The sequence below is a fragment of the Ceratotherium simum genome, chromosome 1 (genome assembly GCF_057802395.1).
Source record: "Ceratotherium simum simum isolate JZ-2026a chromosome 1, ASM5780239v1, whole genome shotgun sequence".
Classification (NCBI taxonomy): domain Eukaryota; kingdom Metazoa; phylum Chordata; class Mammalia; order Perissodactyla; family Rhinocerotidae; genus Ceratotherium; species Ceratotherium simum.
The window spans coordinates 90,644,080-90,662,458 of NC_141900.1; the positions used below are offsets into that span (position 1 = coordinate 90,644,080).

The 18,379-nt window shown below is 39.1% G+C and overlaps 1 protein-coding gene across 9 annotated transcripts in view; it reads left to right on the plus strand.

The window, feature by feature from the left end:
- The window catches only part of CALD1 (caldesmon 1), a 203,071-nt gene that overhangs the window by 160,703 nt on the left and 23,989 nt on the right, over positions 1-18,379 (plus strand). For 7 of the 9 annotated variants that reach the window (XM_087430957.1, XM_087430949.1, XM_087430976.1 and 4 more), the window contains 4 exons: positions 5,619-5,765; positions 9,548-10,676; positions 11,931-12,008; positions 16,954-17,099. In XM_087430957.1, the coding sequence (XP_087287083.1) occupies positions 5,619-5,765; positions 9,548-10,676; positions 11,931-12,008; positions 16,954-17,099 (1,500 nt within the window). The remainder of the gene's footprint in view (positions 1-5,618; positions 5,766-9,547; positions 10,677-11,930; positions 12,009-16,953; positions 17,100-18,379) is intronic. The other 2 variants (XM_087430986.1, XM_087430994.1) reach the window with 1 other exon arrangement.

Genomic DNA, 18,379 nt, shown 5'->3' on the forward strand with positions numbered 1-18,379 from the left:
AGGCAATCTGACAGAATCTTTTAAATTTAAATGAACATGTACTATTCCATTTCACAATATCTACTCTAGAGGAAGACGTGTGCACAAGAAGGCGTTACAACATTGTGTACAGTAGAGAAAAATTAGGAAAAACCCAAATGTCTATCGATAGAAGAATGGTGAAATAAACTGTGGGACCCTATGCAAGAGATGACAAGAATAAGTCATGTCTTGATGAACTGATTTTGAAAAGTCATCAAACATAGTACTAAATGTTTTTAAATTGCGAAATTATATCGTATATACCATATATGTAAAAAAATAGAATAACAAAATTGCAATCCAAACTTTATTAATTATTTGGTTATCCAGTTAATTATTCAGAGTAGTACTGAGATTATCAACATAAAATAAGTAAATTTGCACTCAGTATAGACTTAACTGTACTTCTTTTTCATTCTCTCTGGGTCTTTAATGCTCCTAAACAAGTAACAAAATTAGCTCCCCTCATAAGAATGGTTATTGCTTTTTCTTATTCTATTTTTAGACGTGGTTTCCTCATAAGAGATCTTGTTTAATAAAATGCTATTGCCAGCATTTTTACTTGAAAATGTCAAGGATCATGTACTGTAGTCTCAAATCAGAAAATAGCAAAATGGGAAAAAGATAAAATGAAGGGAAATAAAAGCAACATTCTTCAAACCATGGGGAACAGGGGGTCAAAACAAAACAACCTGTATTGTAGATGAGATGATAATAAGAATTTTGCCAGTGTTGTGCAAGTCTTGAGAAATATTTGATGGGAAGATGAGGTGAGGAGGACACTGAGGCAAGATGACAACTAGTGCCTTGCTCCAGTATCTTACTATAGAAGATTCTGCCGCTTCCTCCCTCTCTCTTCTAGTCTACATTTAGACCCGGGCCCATCCAAATGTAGAGACACTGATTCTTCATTTGTCATATGTGCAATACTTCTATGTATTTGAATTTTCTATCCCCAAGGCACAGCATGTAGCATGATTATCTTGTTAACTTGAATATACTGAGGCTGTAGTGCTCTGGTGGTAAAGACTTAAAATGTCTTTGGTGTGAAAGCCACAGCATTCCAAGAGAATTTTCCCATTGCATAGATCTGTTTTTTCTTAGAATAGAACACCAGAGCCTTTAAGCAGTGGTTCTGGGAATGGAAGAAAAGCCAGTTCTCTCTACTTTTTTCATACCACTGTCCCAATCAAATAACATCATGTAATTATTATGGACTTTTGAGGTTATTTAACACTTATTCACACACACACACACACACACACACACACACACACACACAATAGACCATCTCTCTTTCTCCCAAATATTTGATGAGCCATTTTGCTGCCAGCAGCACTGGCCTCCTGCAATAAAGTCCATCCTACCTTTCTCTAAGTGTTCTCCAAGAGATGAGCAAAGGCAGTTACCAAGAAACAAAGCATAATACTCCATAGTAAAACTGTTTACACCAAGCATGGGTAGGAAAGTCATGGATTCTGGTCAATCAAACATTTTATTTAATAGAGAAGTGCTTTACATATCATTTGGGATTACTAATTTTTAAAAAAATAAAATGCATTTGATTAAAACTCTAATAAACATAGTTTAATCTTTCTCAGATGATTCAGAGGAACTTCAAGTCCCACACTGCTTCTGAATCATCTGGGAACATCAATTGTCTTTGTAGTATAGAATACCAGTAGACTGGTTAATGCTGGCATCTGCTAAACTTTCACAGAAGGCACAAATGGGTTGTTATGCTTTTATTGCAATCCAGTGGGTGGTTAGGTATGATATTTACTAGTCAGCAGCATTTCAAATACATTTAAATCTGGCATATGGAAAATCAGAAATGTTAACATTTTGTCTTTGAGGCATAAAGCAGAGTTGCTACCCTATCATTTGGATGTATTAAGGATGCTATGTACTCGTCTGTTCTTTTGGATAAATTCTGCTTATGGTGAAAGTAGCACTCACATATATTGCTGGTGTTATATACCTTTCTGGAGGGCAATTTGTCAATGTATATCAAAAGCCTTTAAAATGAGCATACTCAAACTCAGAAATTCTAAGTTCTGAAAATTTCTCCTAGATAAATAATTGAACAATTAGTAGAAGTATATCTATAATGATATCCTTTGCAGCATTATTTATAAGAACATAAAGTTGGAAAAATCTTAACTGTCCACCAGTAGAAAACTAGTTAGATTATAGTATATCCATAAATTACTATGTACATCCATAGATAGAATACTGCGTTGTTGTTGAAAATTATATTGGGCCAATGTGTTAAAAATAGTCATAAATAAGGTAAATTAAAGAAACTGTTTATAAAATTACATATAGCATGATCCCACTCTGTTAAAAATAAAAATATCTGTGCATGCATAGGAAAATGTCTGGTAGAACACGTCACATATTAATTATGTTTATGTCTGAGTGGTGTGATTAGGGAGCTGATTTTTACTTCCTCTTTTATATGTATTGTATTATCTGGTTTAAGAAAATAATAAGTGTATGTTACTTTTAGAATCAGAAAAAAAATAAACAATTAAGTTTCTTTAGTTATGAAAGAAAAAAAATAAACCTGTGGTAGTAGTGTGAAGGGTAGGTTGCTGTGAGAGACCTAAAAGCTAAGAAACTACTGTTTGCTTGCACACCAAGGGCTAATGGAGGGAGTCTGACATTGGAAGAACTTCCACATATATCAAGTCATTTGACATAGACACAATTTCACTTATAAAGTCAACTGATATGTTATTGAGCCAGCAACTGGGCACATTATGATTCGAAATAGCATGAAGCCGTTTTGGCTCTTTCTTCGTTCTTAACTTTGAAAACAATTTTAATATGTTTCTTTATTAGTAGTAATAAAAGATCCTTAAAAATCTAGTTCTGGTAGCTGTGTCTCCCAGGCTACTGATGGAGAGCGATTGTCTGAAGTTTAAGCTATACCAAGTGAGAAGAGTTAGAAGACACTGTGGAGATGATCTGGTTGTTCAGGCCACTCCGCCAATGAGAAATCTAAGAGGAAGAACGGCTGTGCGTGACCTGACCAAATGGCAAATCTAGTTCATGTGGGAGCAAAAAGCCAACAACATCCACCCATGAATCACATTGAGTAGGTGGGTGGAGGTGGACAGTAACATCTCAAATTGTTCTAGTGGGAAATTAAGGGTTTCAAATGAGATTCCATTTAGGAGAGGGGGGAATTTTGTTGTTAGCATAGGATGTCCCATATGGAGCTTTTATGTCTCTTGCTTGTTTTGGAAAAAGAAGGCCCCAAGTAATAGCCAAGATCTCATGATTGATCCAGAGATGTAGAAGAGCAAATTAAGACTTTCTGTTTGATTAGCTTTGGAAGCAGTCATTAAGGACTCATTCTCCCTCTGTGGTTAAAGCTGTCTACTGAGAAATAAGCCAAAGGAATATTAGGCCAAGAATCTGAAGATTGAAGCCAAGCCACTGGGAACGGCTTTGACTGCAAACTACAATGTGATTGAATTAGAAAGGAACATTCGAATCATGTCATGCTGTCACCTCAAATTCAAAAAGTCTAAAATTGAACTCATCTTTTCTCACAAAGCAACTCCTCAACTGAACTTTCTTAATAACAACAAAATATTACACTGTGGAGTGACTTACCAAAACATATCTGTGATTTCATTTGATTGTCACACACTTAAGAGAAAAGGAAATTTAACTCAAGTTAATCAAAGGGCTACAAGCTAGTAAGAGACCAGTTCTAGAAACTAGTATTCAGACCACTTCTGAGTACTAACCTAGTCATCCTTTAACTATGTTACACTGCCCTTCTCTCCATGTTTGTAGAAATAAACCAGTCAGTTTTATAGAATTAGTAAGTGACATTTTATTTATATTGGCATTTGAGTATTGCACACTAGCAGATTTTAGTAAGTGTGAAGTCAGATTTTCTAAAGTAGCAAAGAACAAACCAACCAAGCTTCAGAATTGTTCATCTTGTTTTTTATAAGATACCTAGGTGAAAAAACATTCATAACATTAGTATTTTTGAAGTCAAAAGATAGAAACAGATGAAATAAAGTACTGGATCTAAGCCTAAAAATATCTGGTTTGTAAATCTAACATGAGCAAACTATCCTCAGTCATATTGGGTTCGTATTATTGGTATAAATAGTATGGTTCTGCTGTTTTGTTTTCTTTATTTGTAAATTATTTTAGTTTTGTCATTATATAGAAATTGTAAACATGAAATGTTTACATATCTGGATTTCTATTTGTGGATATGTAAGTAACATTGTACTAAAAACACTTTAACTCCGTAATGTAAAAAGCAGCCCGCTGCATAATGAAGCTCCATCCCAACCCATGGACCCATCATCAGTCCAGCTTGTCCCTGGGCCAGCCGGCTCTACCCATGCCTTCTTGGCACTCTGTATCTCCATGCACATTACTCCTTCAAAGTAGCCAAGTTAAGCATGTGGGCCATTTCCTCTTGAGTTTGGGCATCTGTAGTTCCCAGCTCAAATTCTTTGTTGAGGAATAAGTATTAGGCGAAACATATTGATTGTATCATTTCCCTAAATAGACATTTGTTTCAGATGAAACTACAAAAGCTAAATAACATATGTGCGTGTGAAGCCCTCTGTGCCTCTTGTACGTGCCTTAGCCCGTAGGTTTCTATCTAAATATACCCCTGTGGGCAACCGTGAAGTGCCCAGGATGCGGGTGGTAGGATACTAAAGCATATTTTGGAACAAAAGAGGGGGCCCTTAGAGGGGGCTGCACTGACTGAAGCCTCCTGTCAGTTGTCCATAACACCTTATCTCTCCAGGGAAAAGGAACTAAAAGGAAAAAAATAAAATCCAAGCAAAGAGGATATCCTGCTCTTGGTTTTAATTAGCGATTTGGCTTATTAACACCAAAGTCCTGGTTTGGTAATTTGATTCTTTTCTGACCTTTGTGACAATGTCTACACAAATAATTCATACAACATGCTGAATCCCTTTAATAAGTGTTTCGATTATTTTTAGTTCAATGCTTTGGATTTCTGCTTCTAAATCTTACAGGCTAGTAATCAGCTTAGTAAAGAAATCTAAGCATGCGAATGCACGGACTCCAAAGGCAGCCTGCTTTTGTGTAGATTTTTTTCATTTAAGCTGTTATTTGATCTTTGTAAATTATCCTCTGTAGCTTTTGGACTAATGCTTTTCAGATACTTAAAAGTTTGAAAACTAGTTAGATCAGATCTCTCAACTTAGGGAATGGAACATCCTTTTAGAACTTTGTGGTTCAGTAAACAGTCAAGTTCAGAAAAGGACTTGGGGCTGATCCTGCCAAGCAGCTGGTGAAGATATTGGCAGTTGGCATGCTCAAGAGGTTGTCTTTGGGGGCCGGCTCTGTGGCTTAGCGGTTAAGTGCGTGCGCTCTGATGCTGGCGGCCTGGGTTCGGATCCCGGGCACGCCCCAAGGCACCACTTCTCTGTCCAACCCGAGGCCGAGTCCCACGTACAGCAACTAGAAGGATGTGAACCTATGACATACAACTATCTACTGGGGCTTTGGGGGGAAAAAAATGAATAAATAAAATCTTTAAAAAAAAAAAAAAAAAGGTTGTCTTTGTGATGTTGCAGAATCGCCTACCAGAGGAACGACGATGATGAGGAAGAGGCCGCCCGGGAACGGCGCCGCCGAGCCCGGCAGGAAAGGCTGCGGCAGAAGCAAGAGGAAGAATCCTTGGGGCAGGTGACTGACCAGGTGGAGGTTAATGCCCAGAACAGGTACTGTCTTCTTCAGAATGGAGAGCATTTCTTCGTTGCTTCTTAGCCCATCTGATGAATGGAATGTGTTGTGCAGAGCATTCCCTTCTTAGTCCAACTCAACTCTTTCAGTCAATCTAACTTGTTTAATTATTTTGTGGCCATTTTAGGCAACTAACCAGATTGGACAGTCAAACTGATTTAGACATTAGGACACCATTACTCTTTCTCTCGCCCCATCCCACTTCCTAAGTACACACCAATTGAAGGATTTTATTCTATTTTATAATCTAGTAATTTTTTTATTTACTAAATATGGTAGATTATATCTTTAAATGAGGAAAACTCTTTACATTCGTTCTTTAGGGTATTGCTATCTGTTTTGAATTGAAGATTTATTAGTTTGATAGTCCTCTGTGCCTACCAGTAGCAGATAATACTTGAATTTTAAAAATAGGCATGAATTGCAAATGTCTTATTTTTCCTGAAATACAGCCTAAATCAATACTCCCTGGGCTGGCGCCATGGCTTACCGGTTAAGTGCGCATGCTCCACTGCTGGCGGCCCGGGTTCAGATCCTGGGCGCGCACTGACACACCGCTTCTCTGGCCATGCTGAGGCGGCGTCCCACATACACCAACTAGAAGGATGTGCAGCTATGACGTACAACTATCTACTGGGGCTTTGGGGGAAAAAATAAATAAATAAATAAAATTATAAAAAAAAAATACTCCCTGATCACTACAATAATCAGCAAGGTGCAGATTCCTGTTTAATTTAATGTAATTATTCAAATAAGCTTATAAGTTTACTCCTACACTTTTTCCTATACAGGCCCTGATAAAAATCAGGAAAGAACACTTAATAGGTTCAAGTCTTTCAAAAGGGCTTTTACAAGTTCACACATACACAGTCACACAGTGCATTGTGCTAATGGTTAGTATACATCATTTATATGCCCCAAGGTGCAGAAAAGATGAGGATTTTTTTTTTTTAAGGAAGATTGGCCCTGAGCTAACATATGTTGCCAATCTTAAATGAGGATATTTTGAGAGAAAAAATGGAGAAAAAATTAATTTTAATTTACTAATTAAATATAATGAAACCACCATATAAGATCTTGTGTGTAGTTTTGGTTTTAGTCTGTTTTATTTTGTGTGTGTTGGGAAGGCATTGTTGATAGTTCCTTTAATTCAATCTATCTAGAAAATTCTGAAGAGAAAGAGTTCTGGCCTTTTTAATCCAAATTTGAGTGGGTACACAGAGGGTTCCTGGAAGCAGACTTGAAAATGCTGGCAGGCAGGATGAATTTAATAAGGAAGCTTATTGGTTTGGGGGAGAAATAGAGACCTTGTCCCTTGGTAAGTAGCTCCTAATTAAGGAGGATGTATAGTGAAGGAGGGGGAGGTATGTTCTCTGGGGTTCACTACCTGGCTTTGAATCCCAACTTGGCCTTTCACTAACTGTATTAAAATTCACTAACTGTAATAAAAATTATACCTTTTTCTTAGGAATGTTGTTAAATTTAAATGAGATAATAATACATGTAAAATGCACAGTGCCTTGCACATAGTAAGGACCTAATTCTAACTGTTATTAGGAGGATGGTGTCAGACTCTTACAGAGGAAGGCTGCACAGTCATTCACTGCCTTTCCTATTTTTGAGCTGAGATGGAAGGCAAAGAAAGAGTTTTAAAATGGCCTTTTGAGGCCTTTCCTGAATTTGGTTATTAGTGATTGATCAACAATGGCTTAAAAAGTTACTAGTTTTCTTGCTTTTAAAATCTTGCTGCTACTTGTGTTTCTCTTCTTTTTTCACATTTTATTATTATTAGTTATTTGATGCTGCTGATTGAATACAAAATTCTTTTTTTTTCAATAAAACATATTCGAATCTGAGAATATGTGATTTACTTCTGACATTAGTTAGCCACAAGAAGAGTAAATGTTCTTGGGGGTAAACAACCCTAACTGGTACTTAACTTCTACTGATGATTGCTGTCATAGTTTATAAATATGCAAAGAAAGGTTTAGTATAGTCTCTTGGTTTCTTAACTCAAGAAACTTTCATCTGACTAGCACTTTGGAATTTTGGGTACCTTTTAAAAATTATTTGAATTCATTTGATCTAAATGCCTTATGTATAGAGTGTTCTCCTTAAATTCTAAACTATTTATATTTTCAGGGAAATTTAATCCTTTTATGTCTAATTCATGGAAACAGTGTCCTACAGCAACAGCTAAGGCCAAGAAAGTTTAAAATCTAGCCTTTACTCTGCCATTTCTTGTTGTTAAATGTGAAACGTGTTTTTCCAAAATTAAGTGAACTTGAACTTCAAAAGGGCCAAGTTCAGTCTGAACCATGAAATTTGATGGAGTTTCTAAACATTGCAAGACATAGTCTTCCAAGTCCAGTCACAGTTCCTGGTATCACATGACTGGTTGTTTCCTATCAGTGGAGACCCACACCCCTGGCTTGGGCAGTGTCCAGCATCCTGCAATAGTGAGTGAGGTGATGGACATGGGACTGTTTGGTTTTTGGAGATTTTCTTTTCTTTTTTAATAAACATCAAATTTAACTGTTCTTTATCTACTATAGAAAAGAAGGGCAAGAGACCCTTTATTCGTGGAAATCTTGGCAAAGAGTGTAGATGGTATACATACATATTAGTTAGCATAATGCTGGCTGCTATAACAATGAGCCCCCATTTTTTAGTAGTTTAATTCAATAAGACATACCAGTCCAGTGTGGGTATTTCTGACTAGTAGGTAGAACTGGTCACCTGCTTTCTTTCCTCTTATGGCTCTGTCAACGCCTGGGCCTTTAGAGTCCTCTGATCTAGACAGCAGATAAAGATAGAGAGGTTAGAGAACGTACCTCCGCTTCTTAATTGGCTTGGTCTGGACACATCACTTCTGCTTACATTCGGTTGGAAATAATTGGTCACCTGGCTCCACCCAGATGCAAGGAAGAGGGAAAGGTAGGAAATACAATCCTTGACTGGCAATCACATCCCTGTGAGTATGAAAGGAGGAGCATGAATTGTGGTGGACAGTTAGATGTCTCTACAATGGGGGTCATTGTGTGAGTATAGCACCTCTACACTACAATGTACACTATAACGTACACTCCTTTCCTCTCAAAGTACTTTGTGTTCCACAAACCCAGCTCAAGAATTCTAGATGACTTGGTGATGTGTGAAAATACTGTATGATAATAGAGGAATTCACTCATTATTTCAGTTTGGTCCTTGTCTTAGTTAGAGTCCCTCAAGAAGCAGATTCTGAAACAAAGATTTGAGTGCAAGTAGTTTATTTGTAAAGTGATCCCAGGAAACACTGGTAGTGGCGTGGGGAAGTGAGACAGGGAAGAGAAGGCAACCAAATAAAGGTTTCATTACCAAGCAAGTTACAACTGTGGGAATCTGGAGCTTAACTCCACTGGGGAACTCTAAGATCCAGTGTGGCACAGGCACCTCAGTTATCCAACTCAAAAGGGGAGGGGAGCTGAGGTATTTATACACCAATGCTCATCAATTTTTGTTTGAGGGCTGTTCCCATGGGACATTAAATTCAAAGCACTCTGGAATGTAGAGTAGACTCCAGTGGCCAGAGAAAGACCAAGGGCAAAGACTTGCCTATGCTGTCAGTTGAAAGCCAGGCAGGCATGTACTAATATGTAACGTCCGTGGGGATACACATGGGCATGGTGCTACCAGCATCTGCTCTAGTTCCAGTGTGGATCAGGCTACATGACCGATTTATCAGCAAGCTGTCTTTGGTGTTGTTGTTTCTGTTGTACAGTGTGCCTGATGAGGAGGTCAAGACAACCACCACAAACACTCAGGTGGAGGGCGATGATGAGGCTGTACTTCTGGAGCGCCTGGCTCGGCGGGAGGAGAGACGCCAAAAACGCCTTCAGGAAGCGCTGGAGCGGCAGAAGGAGTTCGACCCAACAGTAACAGATGCAAGTTCGTCTCTACCAAGCAGAAGAATGCAAAACAACACGGCAGAAAATGAAACTGCAGGGAAGGAAGAAAAAAGTGAAAGTCGCCGAGAAAGATATGAGATAGAAGAAACTGAAATAGTCACAAAGTCCTACCAGAAGAATGATTGGAGGGATGCTGAAGAAAAAAAGAAAGAAGAAAAAGAAAAGGAGGAAGAGGAAGAAGAGAAGCCAAAGCAAGGGAGCGTTGAAGAAAATCAGGTAGAGGTGAGGGTAGAAGAGAAAACAACAGAAACCCAAGAGGAAACCGTGGTAATGTCATTGAAAAATGGGCAGATCAGTGCAGAAGAGCCTAAAATAGAGGAGGAGAGGGAACAAGGTTCAGATGAGACTACCCATCATGAAAAAGTGGAAGAGGCAGAAAGGGAAAGAGCTGAGGCAGAGAGGGCCAGGTTGGAAGCCGAAGAAAGAGAAAGAATTAAAGCTGAGCAAGACCAAAAGATAGCAGAGGAGAAAGCAAGGATGGAAGCAGAAGAAAACGCAGCTGCACAAGAGAGAGAAAGAAGGGAGGCAGAGGAGAGGGAAAGAAGAGAGGCAGAGGAGAGGGAAAGAAGAGAGGCAGAGGAGAGGGAAAGAAGAGAGGCAGAGGAGAGGGAAAGAAGAGAGGCAGAGGAGAGGGAAAGAAGGGAGGCAGAGGAGAGGAAAAGAAAGGAGGCAGAGGAGAGGAAAAGAAGGGAGGCAGAGGAGAGGGAAAGAATTAAGGAGGAAGAGAGAAGAGCAGCAGAGGAGAGGCAGAGGGCAAAGGCAGAAGAAGAGAAAGCTAAGATAGAAGAACAGAAAATTAAGAAGCAGCTAGAAGAGAAAAGAAGTGTTTTGCCAGAGAAAAAGCTAAAAGGGGCAAAGGTAGAAGAGAAAACAGAAGGGAAATGGGTAAATGACAAGAAAGTACAAGAAGATAAACTTCAGACAGCTGTCCTAAAGAAACAGGTACAGTAAACCTTTTGCACCAAACGTGTGATGCCTGTGACTTATGAGAAATGTAATGCACATCAAATTGAGTCTGAGGCCACATTCCTACAGCCCCACATGCTTGGTCGTTTGGCAAGCTGTTCATTTTTTTAGGCCATAGCAATATGCAAGCATGAAGCAACCGCTGGTTGGCTAAATATTCAATCAACCAAATTTGCCGGGACAACTAGAGAGAAATTAGTTGCTCTGTGCTTGGTTGTTATGAATATCAAAAAAATGAATTAACCCAAAGATGATAAGTGTGGTGGTGCTCTGTTGACTTATGATTCTGCACCTGCGTCTAAACACATTCCTTTTAACAACTTATCTCCATCTGTAGGTCCACATGAGGCAAGAGGACTGTTACTCCTCACCTTACTCATGTTTTTGGCATTTAATACAAAATTACAAAAGTTGGGGTGGGAAACTGACAAAAAGATTCATGCTTAGAAATATCATCTTAAGGTGAAAATCAACCCCTTGAAATCAACTGGTAATAAAGGAGGGAAAGAAGCCAGTTTGGATCTTTTATTAAAAATGTCAAAACCATGATTTGCCTTCATGTAGACCTAAGCTTAATGCAGACTTGCAGAAAGCCATTCGTCTGGGGTGCCATCAGTTTATAACTGTCTGGTAATTAAGAGCATATATTTTGCTTCTTTTACCATCTAGATGACACAAATACATTCATGTAGCACGAGGGAGGGTGGAAATATTGGGGGGAAAATGTTTGTAAGCTACAAAAGATTTTCTCTGTCTGCAAGACTGCATTAAAACACTGTACCTAATTCCCCACCTCAAAAAAAGAAAAAAGAGATGCCTGCCTACTCACCTTTCCAGAGAGAACTCTCTATCACTAAGTCTGCATTGTGCTGAAGTTATCTTTCACTCCTGCTTTTTACAAGGGGCTCATGAACACAGCTACAATTGAGACGATCAGGAACAAAATGCACCAAACCACACACGAGGATTGTAAACACGCACGAGAAGCACCACGTCACGCCAGTTTTCAGTGAGCACAGTGGCAGGCACACAAGAAAAAATTGGGGTGGGAAGAAAAGATCCCACATGGCTGTTTAGAACCACTGGCACAGGGGGAGATGGGAGCACTGAGACAGCAAAAGAGAAGTCACCCCGCGTCACATGCAAAGTGACCTGAGCACCCTCTCACTCTTGGAAGCTAGAAAGGGCTTCTTTGAAATGAGTGACCTTACCATTCTTGAAAATAAAAAGGAAGAAGAAAAAAGGGCTAAAGTGCAAACTAAAAGAGAAAAGTCCCAAGAAGATAAGCCTGCCTTCAAAAAAGAAGAGGTAAATATTATTGAGAAATAATCGAATCATAAAGCAACAGAGAGCAGTGTTCCATGACATTTCAAGTCTGATGATCTCAAAATTGTAACCTCTAATCCAGTGTTTTGCAAGCCATGACTCATGATCCATTGACTGGCGAAATCAACTTAGAGCATCTCAAAGTTAATTAAACATGTCAATCGACATTTTAAAAAATGAAATAGATGGAAAATGTCGGAGGGCATTGTAGGCAGTAAGTATTGCATTGTGATAAAATTGCCTTTCTTACTATGGGTCACAGTCAGAAAGCTTGAAAAACACTCCTCTGATTCATCTTTCCAGCTGTCTACTCTTCTAAGTGCTATTTTTTTTCCTTGAGCCATCCTACTTTCATTTCAATCATGAAATATCTCCAACTGGCTTTGATTAATGATTTAACTTTTCAAAGGAAAAATACCCCCCCACATCTCAGTAGGAAATTTGATGAACTGAAGATGATATTTGGTTTTCAAAAGAAAAGTTTGGCCAAGTGTTCTGCATTGCATTTCTGAGGCACACACAGGAGCTGGTGCCAGGGTGTTTGACTGTAGGTAAGTAAACGAGTCAGTGGACCAGAGGCTGCTGCAAAAAGAATGTCTTTACGCACCAACATAATCAAAATGCCACATCAGAAAGCTTGACCTTGTTTTAATCACGGCTTATGTTACCCTCCAGTAATCCTAAAAATCATGACAATATCTAAGTTCTAAGTACTTGAACATAGTAAAACTAAATTATCAAAAGTGAGAAGACTTGAATTACTTTGCCCAGGGCACTGAATTTCAGCTTTGAGCGCCAACTCAAATGGACTCTTGCGACATTCCTCTGCCCATTATGGCATATATTAAGAAACAGAAAAACCCATATTTAGAAAATAAATGACCAGATTGAATAGGGGGATGGTTATTTTCTTCAACATATTTTCATAAGATTCATGCAAAAAGTAAGAACTCCTGGTTCATGTTATATTTATTTTGTTTAAGATATATGTTCCTCCCTGTCTCTAAGAGAACTTTTGGTGGTTTGGGAGTGAAAACCGAATGTGAACACTGCACATTTAAAGGGAGGAAAAAGCGGAAATGCTAATAACTGGAAAACCAAATTTGGCTCAAACGAGCCAGCTAAGGACATGTTGGGAACCACTGTTCTCATTTTGTAACAGAAGAACACCTACAAATTTATCTATAAAGAATGAAAGTTACTTGGAACTAAGCTCAAATAGAAATATCCCACGTGGGTTCTTCTATTAAGGTAGTGCTTCTTGGTGGATATCTTTAACTACAGAAGGAAGAGGGCGTGAAATCATAACTCAGTGATTAAGTTTACATGGGGGAGGGGAAGCTGAAAAGGCACTGTTTGGACTCTATATTTAAAATTTTATCCAATTTACTATGATGTGATTTGTTTTGAATGCCCAAAGCATTCTATGTCTATGTATTGTGTCCCTGAGCTAGAAAGCGCTTGTCAGCGGTCACCCAAATCATCCTCAACAATGTCTGTAGTATAATGATTTCAGTCCTGCCCCTTTCCCAGTTTGCCCTACAGCACATTCCAGTGTCCCAAAACTTTTGGCCTCTTTTTTACACAAGGCCAGATTAGGTATTCAACTCAGGCTAAAAAAAAAAAAAACAAATTGTCATTCCTGTTTTAATATTGCATACATAAATTGCTAGTTGAATGACTAGATTTCCCCCTTTCCAGCTAGTTGTGTGGTTGCTTTATGTAGACAACTTTAAATCATATTTTACATGATTTAGCCATTTTAAACACTCACCTCCTTTTTTTTCTCCTTTTTGTTAAAAAAAAAGGCTTTCCTTTCAAGGAGCTATACAGGATAAGTCAAGCATAAGTAAACGCAAGTACCACATGAGCCTTCCCAGAAAAAACATTTCCAGAAGTAGCTCCCATACCTGACAAAAAACCTTCTTTCTCCCAGTGCAGTTTAACTCTGTTTGTGGCAGTGGATCACAGATGATCACCAACCTTGAAACTTAATTTAGCTTTCTTTTTCTCCTCTCCAACTATAAAATACCTCTTTTTAGTTCTTCGCTCTGGGGTTTTTTTTTTTTCTGGCCTCTAACAAAAACAGTTTCTAGCGGAGTTGTTCATGTAATATTGAAACTGATATTCACACCATGTAGGCCAAAGCTTCCCAAACATTGGTGACCATGCAAATCACCCGGAATCTTATGAAATGCAGAATCTGACTCAGTGGGTCTGGGGTGGAGTCTGAGATTCCAACTTTCCATGGCAAGGACATCCATGTGGTAGGCATTGGATCCAGAAAAGGAATTGAGGCTTCTGAATCTAACAAAAGTGCAGCAAACCTAATCTGAAAAACTGTAACTTGCACCAGTTCTTGTCACTATTCTGGAATCAAATAATGCAGAGCAATACACTACAAAGACTGACAGCTTGGTCCTTTTTGACTTGCTCATTTGACATTTTGAGTGTCTCTCTGGCACAAGGGCATGTCACTTGAATTCCCACCCTACCCTGCCTCCACACACCTGTGTGTTATCCCATTTGGTATCCTGAACATCCAGTCTTGTCCAAATGATCACATTCGGCCAGAGCCTTTTATATGCTAATGTTATCTGCATATGAAGCACATTAACCTCAGGATACTTGGCTACCTATTAATCCATTAGCACAGATTTTCTTCGTGGTAACATTTTGACCTAGAATATCTAATGTTTTTCCCAAGGGGCTCAGAATCACATGAGCTTGGGTTGAATTTGCTATAGAATCCAATCCACTGTGCTCCTTAAAATAAAATATAAAGGCATTATGGAATTACTTTTTTTATTCATTTCCCCAAAAGAGAAAATAATTTGTAGTCAAACTCAAATTATCATTATTTCATTGGGAATTTTTCTAAGAAAGCTTTCCATAACTTTTGCCAATAAAGGCAAAGCTTGAAAAAAAAAAGGGAGATTTTTCGTCTGTTAGACATATATTGTTTCACAAATCTATTTTACATACATTTTTGGCCAGTAAATCAGATAATGCATTTTGGGAGAATGGAAATATCTCTGACTCTACAATAGGAGAAATGAGTTAAAGGGAATTTCTCTTTGCATAGTATGTCACAAACTGTGAGATTTGACTGAGGATTTGTTCCATGGGTTCCCTAAAATAGGACTCTCTCACCCCCAAATTTGTATCTCCAGATACTTCTTAACCAGGATATAAACTCCAGTCCATGTTTCTTGGGGCTATATCCAACAATAGTAGGCCAAGATCAGAATAGATCCTGCAGGCTCCCATCTTCCCAGTCAACACTGACTTATGATTGGGCAAGGAGAGCCACCAAGGAGCCACAATTAAGTTGTAGGACAGGCCAGGAGCTTCCTTCTCTTCTCTGTAGCCCCTCACAACAAATCAGGAGCCAAGGAGGGAAACGACAGAATGAAGGATTTGGGAGGGATCACCTAGTCCAACTCCCTCTTTCCACGTACATGGAGCCAGCATCCCATAGAAGTTGAGTGACTTAAGTAACACAGCTAGTCTGTTGACAGCACTGGAACTAAAACTCAGGTTTCCTGACTTTCAGACAAAGCTCTCAGAGAGAATGGCAAAAAAAAACAGCTCTCCTCTTCAGCATGTCTTGAGGGATATCCTAGGTATATACCCCTTAAAGAGAGAAAGATTAAAGCCTTAACTAATTAGGGCAACATGGTAGTGAATAGTCCATCTGTAGTAATTTAATCAAATAATACCTAAAGAAGGCAATCAGGCAAAGGACTACTGAAGGCTCATCAGTAAAGAGCAAAAAACTGTACTCTGCTTAGTAAAACATGAACTTTAGGAGTAAATTTGCAGAGGGTATCTAAAGAATAGCTGGAAAGAGGTGAGTGATCAGGTAAGGGGAGACCATCATGGGCAGCACCTGAAGCCCTAAGTTCTCATGCCCCACCCTTCCGCTGTGGGTTTCTTTAGAACCTTAGTGCTTTGTCACTGTTTGTCTTGAAAAGACCAATAATGAATCTCACCTGTTTTCACACTCATCTTTTAAGAATGGGTGAGATGATATAGGTAATTTGAACTCCTTTACCTCCCCCAAAGCTATGTAAATTCAGTTTACTTTGAAATAATCTGTCTCATTTACTGAGGAATTTGTAACACAAAACCCACAGAATATTAAAGCTAACACCTGCTCTTCATATGTCACCTTCCTCTGTCTCCCACAACAATCACAAAACCACTGCTGGAGACTAGATTATTACCTGCAATGGAAGTCAAGGTAAACCCTGGAGTTTTTTCCTATTCCATTCTAACTGGAGTGCTTTAGATGACTACAAACATGGTCCACAAATCTCTGTGTCATCCCCCTAAGGTGGGGTTATTTAGTCTTCTATCATCAGAATCCTAGTTACTCATTTGATTAAAATGCAGGGGTGATCTTCCTCTGATATCCTCCAAAATCAGCTTGGCAGATGTGACTAACTTGGGAGGTTTCCTCTTCTTTGCTCCTCAACGTATTTGTGTCCTTCTCAAAGAAGCACCCTCCATCCAAGAAGAAATCTGTCTAAGCAACCTGGCCATTATCCCATCAAAGCCACGCTAATAATCGCTCTTCCTAGTGGAAGCTGCAAACAGCCACTCTTACGTGGTGTTTCCAGAACATAATAGTTTCCAAACAGTGACACCTCCACTGCTCTTGAAAATAAGACCCCAGTGAAATCAGGGATGATCTTGACTCCCTAAAATTGTGGTCAAGGTCTTTGCTCACAGGCTAGAGGACCACAGCTCATCCTCTAAGAATTTCCTCTGCCCCCGGCTCTACCACATCGTTCTCCAGTGGTTTGTTTTACTTCTCAGTTTTCTGGCTTCCTAACAGTTTTGGATCTTATTTGGTGATATCAAGCAAAACCTAATACTATTTTCATCATTATGTTTCTTCCTGATGTGTACTGTTGATTAGATCAAAGATGAGAAGATTAAAAAGGACAAAGAGCGCAAAGAAGAAGTTAAGAGCTTCTTGGATGGAAAGAAGGGATTTACAGAAGTGAAGTCGCAGAATGGAGAATTCATGACCCACAAACTTAAACACACTGAGAATGCTTTCAGGTAAGAAGTAGTGACTAGTTAACAGTGACTGTGTTCATGTGTGAGAAAAAAAATGAGTCTCCCTATCCTGTGCCTCCAGACAGAAATGTGCTAACAGGCAACATATTTTTGTTGTGAGGTCATTGGCCATTGTCTTAGAGATACTTAGTCAGCAAGTCAGGCTATCAATCACTAACAGAATACCAGCAGTCATTGGTCAGACAAGGTTTAATCTGCTTTTCCCATTATTTAGCCAGGCAGATCGTGCTTGGCATCCATGTTTTTGTTCTCTGACTTAATATGCTCATGTTAAATCAGTTCATTAGAAAACATTATGGCTGGGATTAATATTGATTCATTCTCTGTATGGTCCAGCCAACTTCATAAGAGACTCTTCTCAGTACCATTTTCAAGAACGTATTTTCTAAAGGTTGTAAATAAATGTTGCCTAACACTAAGATTGTTCTGTGGCCAAATACTCGGGAAATAGTAGGTTAAATTAAGTTAATCAGATCTCTTTACCACAGGACTTTGAGGAGAGCCCTTGATGTTAATTAACTCGCATTGGGAATCTCCAAGAGGGAGGAAGAGAGCATGGGAGTAATGCTGCATTTAATACAGTTTGGAAAACCCTCTTGCATAGCTTTGGCTTTCCCCTCCTCACCCCACCCCACCCATGATGTTGAATATCGGGGCAACTGATTTTAGGACAGATAGACATGTATATGCAGGTAAATCCTCACTTCTAGATACGTTGAATACTGAGAGCTCCCCACCAGTTTTGCAGAAGGACTCAAGTTGCAGAAGCTTGCCATGGACACCTGGCTACATGATTCTCTGTGCCCCATTCCCACACACGTACACCATCCAACCGCTGGTGACAAATTCCAACCTCTGTTGTGTCACCAGCTGCTGTGGCAGTGTTCTGGAAAAGAGTCTTGGGTCCCTATAACATGGATCCCATGGGGATGTTCTTTGGCAGTAGCCTTGCCTGTAGACCCTGTTTATCTGAACATTTCAAGTGAGAAAGTCCTCAAGCAGGTATTGCATAGAAGTCAGTCATGCTCCTCACACCAAAGACTTTGTAATATTCAGAAGCAGGCAGAGCTACCAGGGATGGATGTTTCCAGCTGCTCTAAGATGCTAAGGTGTTAGGTAAATATAGTTGCCCCCAAACAATTTTTCCGTACGAAAATTTGAGCAGAAACTAGCCACATTTATCCAAAAGAAAGCCTAAAGAATACAGAATAAAAAGTATGTATCAAAGGTCTAAATTAACTGTGAAGGAGTTAAAAGTGTAG